Source organism: Physeter macrocephalus, unplaced genomic scaffold, assembly GCF_002837175.3.
Source record: "Physeter macrocephalus isolate SW-GA unplaced genomic scaffold, ASM283717v5 random_452, whole genome shotgun sequence".
Taxonomy (NCBI): Eukaryota; Metazoa; Chordata; class Mammalia; order Artiodactyla; family Physeteridae; genus Physeter; species Physeter macrocephalus.
In genome coordinates, this window is record NW_021145738.1 from 25721 (window position 1) to 29899 (window position 4179).

At 57.3% G+C, this 4179-nt stretch overlaps 1 protein-coding gene across 1 annotated transcript in view; it reads right to left on the reverse strand.

Annotated features, from left to right (window-relative positions):
• Positions 1–3611, reverse strand: part of LMNA (lamin A/C) — a 19976-nt gene extending 16365 nt beyond the window's left edge. Inside the window, exon 1 of the mRNA XM_007110376.4 lies at positions 3012–3611. Coding sequence (XP_007110438.1) covers positions 3012–3367 — 356 coding nt within the window. The 5' untranslated portion in view covers positions 3368–3611. The remainder of the gene's footprint in view (positions 1–3011) is intronic.
• Positions 3612–4179: the final 568 nt, after the last annotated feature.

The following is a 4179-nucleotide window of genomic DNA, read 5'->3' on the forward strand; positions in this document are numbered from 1 at the left end:
CAGGCTCAGCAGCCATGGCTCACGGGCCCAGCCGCTCCGCGGCATGTGGGATCTTCCCGGACCGGGGCACGAACCCGCGTCCCCTGCATCGGCAGGCGGACTCTCAACCACTGCGCCACCAGGGAAGCCCTCCCTAAAGCTTTTAACCTCCTCATTCTTCCCGCACTTAGGTGTCCAAATCCCTGGGGCTCCAGAATTGAGAGGATGTGTGTATGTGTTGGGGGTAGTGTTTCTGCTTGCAGCCTGTAACCCAGCCTGATGAGAGGGTGCCCCAAACCCCTGGGTGTGGTCAAGGTACCCAGGCTGGGCCAGGAATCCCCACAAGATCTTACAGACAGCTCTGCATCCCAACCCAAAGCCTGGCCCTGAACTCTGAGCTCTAACTAAACATTAAACCAGGCCACACCTTCTCTCTAGGCTTTAGTGGGAGGAGTTAGGAAAATGCCTTTCTTCCTCTCCCAAATTCTTCACTCTACTCCGCACCTCACCCTGAGCACAGCAGACGCCAAAGGGAGCAACAAATCCTTGCTCCTCCCACTGGGGACACAGAACAGGACAGAAACCCCAATCTGAGCCCTCTTTGTCTCCACCCTGCCTCCCATCAGCCTAGGATCCAGGTGTGCAAACCCGTCCCCCCTTTTCCGGAAGCCCAGCCTCCCCAGCCAGGATGAGTGGGGGAGAGGAGAGGCAGGTGGCTAAATATAACAAGTACACACACCACCCCCGGCCCTGCCCCACGTGCGTGCACACCCGCCTGGTGTCCCAGGCCTGGACAGCTGCACCAGGAGGCAAAGGAGACAGACTGGCGTGGCTGGGTTAGCGAGAGACCATAGACTCCACTTGTTCTGTTTGCTGATCAATGCCTTCCCCAGAAAAAGATCTGCTAACAATGCCCTTCACAGGGATCTGCAAGGTAGTAGTTTGGTAGTTGAGTGGACTAGTTTAGAACACTAATTCTCTGGGACTCCCCTTAGCTTGCCTCCTGTCTGTCCTGCTAACTAAGATATTCCTATCTCTAGTGGACAATGACAGGAGTGATCCCTTTCAACAGAAATAAAGTCACCCTGAGTTCCCTGGTGGCCTAGTGGTTAGGATTCTGGGCTTTCATTGCCATGGCCTGGGTTCGATCCCTGGTCTGGGAACTGATATCCCCACAAGCCACAGCCAGAGTGGGGGGTGGCAGGCAAGTCACCCTGCCTCTCCACACAATTTCAATTTCCATCTAATCTTCACAAGGGGATGATGGATCTGCCACACCCACCATGCCTGGGGCTAGGGGCTCACGAAGGGGTATAAAGAGCACAGAATACACAGAGGTTCTGAGAAGAGCCTGAGTCTGGAGAAGATGATACCAAGGGAAAGAAGGAAAGTCAAACCATACCCCACCCCAACCAGGGATCTCCAAGCACCTTTAGTGCTCTTTGGCTGAGGTCTTCATAGAAAACAAATTCCTGGGGAGCTGTAGAGGGCCTAAACTTCCCAGCTCCAAAGGCCTTTTTAGAAAAGAGGGAGGAGCCAAGTAGGGTGCGGTAGAGTTGGGCAGGGATGGGTAAGGTAGGAGTGGCCTGAAGCTTCCAACGGCTGGATTTCAAAAATGTCACTGTATTCTGGTAGTTGAACAAGGCAAAGAACAACAACAACAACAAAAAGTCAGCAGCTGATTGTGACCATGAGAGGGGTGGGATAGGGAGGGTGGGAGGGAGGGATACACAAGAGGGAAGAGATATGGGAACATATGTATATGTATAACTGATTCACTTTGTTGTAAAGGAGAAACTAACACACTTTTGTAAAACAGTTATACTCCAATAAAGATGTTTAAAAAAAAAAAAAAAATCTTCCAACAAACAAAAGCCCAGGACCAGATGGCTTCACAGGCGAATTCTATCAAACATTTAGAGAAGAGCTAACACTTAGCAAGAGGGAAGAGATATGGGAACATATGTATATGTATAACTGATTCACTTTGTTGTAAAGGAGAAACTAACACACTACTGTAAAACAGTTATACTCCAATAAAGATGTTAAAAAAAAAAAAAAAAAAAAAAAAAGTCAGCAGCTGAGAGGACGGGCCAGAGCAAAGGCTGCTCAGCTTGGCTGGGAAAATGAAAGCGGCTCACCCCAAGGAGGGAGGCAGGGAGCGACAAGCCCCCAACCCTCGAAGACTCCAGGCAGAGGGTGAGGGTGGGATGGGGGGAGGTGGGGAAGGGGGGAGGCAGACCTGGGCATAGCACAACTTCCTGAGCTGGGAGCCTCTGCCCTCTGTCTCCCTCCCTCCCTTGCATTCCTGGGCCAAGCAAGCCAAGGGCTGTGAGAACTGTGGGGAAGCCGCTCTCCTGGAGCTCTTTGGTGGGCCTGTCAGAGTCCAGGGAAGGTCCCAGACAGGTAGGGAGTGAAGGAGAGCTTCCCAACTCTTAGAGAGAATCCAGGTAAGGGTCGTGCCGAGGGGGCCATCGCCATGCCCCTGCAGGGGAAAAAGGGGATCACCCTGCTTTGGTGACCTCTCTCCAGCACCACTGGACATCTGCCAGCTTGGGAGCTCTGTCTTAGTGGGTGTCATGTGTTCAGAGCCAGGCTGGGCAAAGTTGGCACAGTGCCAAGCCTGCCAAGAAAGTTCTAACAGGACCCTTTCACCCACTCCAAAGTGTCCTGGGTGCCCAGATTTCTTAGACCTGGCAGGGCCAGTTCCGCTTTGCCCAAGACTCTCCCCCAGGCCCCAAATGACTGGCAAATCCCACCCTGACAGAAGGTGGACCTGCCACCAGCCCCTACTTGGCCCTGCTGCCCGCGCCATTACCTTATATATCCCACCCTCTCCCAGAAACCCCTCCCTCCTCTGTCCTCTCTTGACAATTTCCCTTGGCACTGCCAGTCACCCGCTGGGGGCGGTTCCGGTGAAGGAGGAGACTATAACGCAAAGTTATCAGCCGCCTGGAGCTCGGCAAGGGCGACAGTCCGCCCGCCCTCTCTGCGCCTCTCCCGGCCCCACGCCGCCACCTGGGCGCACTCACCGTGCCTTGAGCTCCTTGAACTCCTCGCGCACTTTGCTCAGCTCCAGCTGCAGGCGGGCGCGCTCCTTGGCCACCGAGTCGAGGGTCTTGCGGGCATCCCCGAGCTCTGCCTCGTAGGCGGCCTTGATGCCGGACACCTCGCGGCTGACCACCTCCTCAGACTCGGTGATGCGAAGGCGCAGACCTGCGTTCTCCGTCTCCAGCGAGCGCACACGGTCGATGTAGACAGCCAAGCGATCATTGAGCTCCTGCAGGTCCTCCTTCTCCTGCAGCCGGGTGATGCGGGTGGGCGACAGCGGAGTGGAGCTGGTCTGCGCCCCAGTGCGGGTGGCGCGCCGCTGGGACGGGGTCTCCATGGCCGGCAGGGTGGCAACGCTGCCCACGGGGCAGAGGTCCCGAGAAGGGCAAGGGGCTCGGGCCGAAGAACAGAGACTGCTCGGGGTGGGAGCGCGCCGGCCGGCTGACTGGCTCTCGTCTGGCTCCTGGCAGGCGTGGGGATCTGGGCCGGGCGCTGTCTGACCTCGGGATCTGGGCTGGCCGGTATGGATGCGGCGCTCCCGCGAACACTCTGAGTCACCGGCGCCCGAGCATAGGCTCTAATAGGTCTAGGGAATGGGAGGAGGGGCCATTGCTCTTAAAGGGGCCGTCGCATACCCACGGGGGGTTGGTGGGGGCGGGAGGGGTGAGGAAGGGAGAGGACCACCCGGCGGTGGTGGCGGAGTAGGGCTCCACCCTCTCTCGCGCACCCCCGCGTGCCCGAGGCTTAGCTGAAGCTCGCGTCTAGGTCCCTAACTGCTCAGCACTCCAAGCTGCAAGCTTGCCCCCACTGCCTCAGGCCTTCGGGGGTAGAGGGCAGAGCCAAGGGGTGAGGGTGGGTGGGCAAAGGGCGGGGGAGAGAGGGAAAGTGGGTGTAAAGCAAGGGAGGGTGCCAGGCAGGCAGATCCAGGAAAGTAGGGGGAGGGCTAAGGCTGGTGCCCATCAGGGTGACTCACTCTTCTTCCACCACTGGCTCCCCCTTTCCTCCCCATAGTGATAGTGAGTCACCCCTACCCCGCCCCCCCCCCCACATGTGGGCAGTCCACTCAAAGCTGCATCTCAGGATGCCAGGGTGGGGTGGGGAAGAATGCCTGGGTTCCCTGGGGTAGTTGGAGGGAGGGCTGCAGCAAAG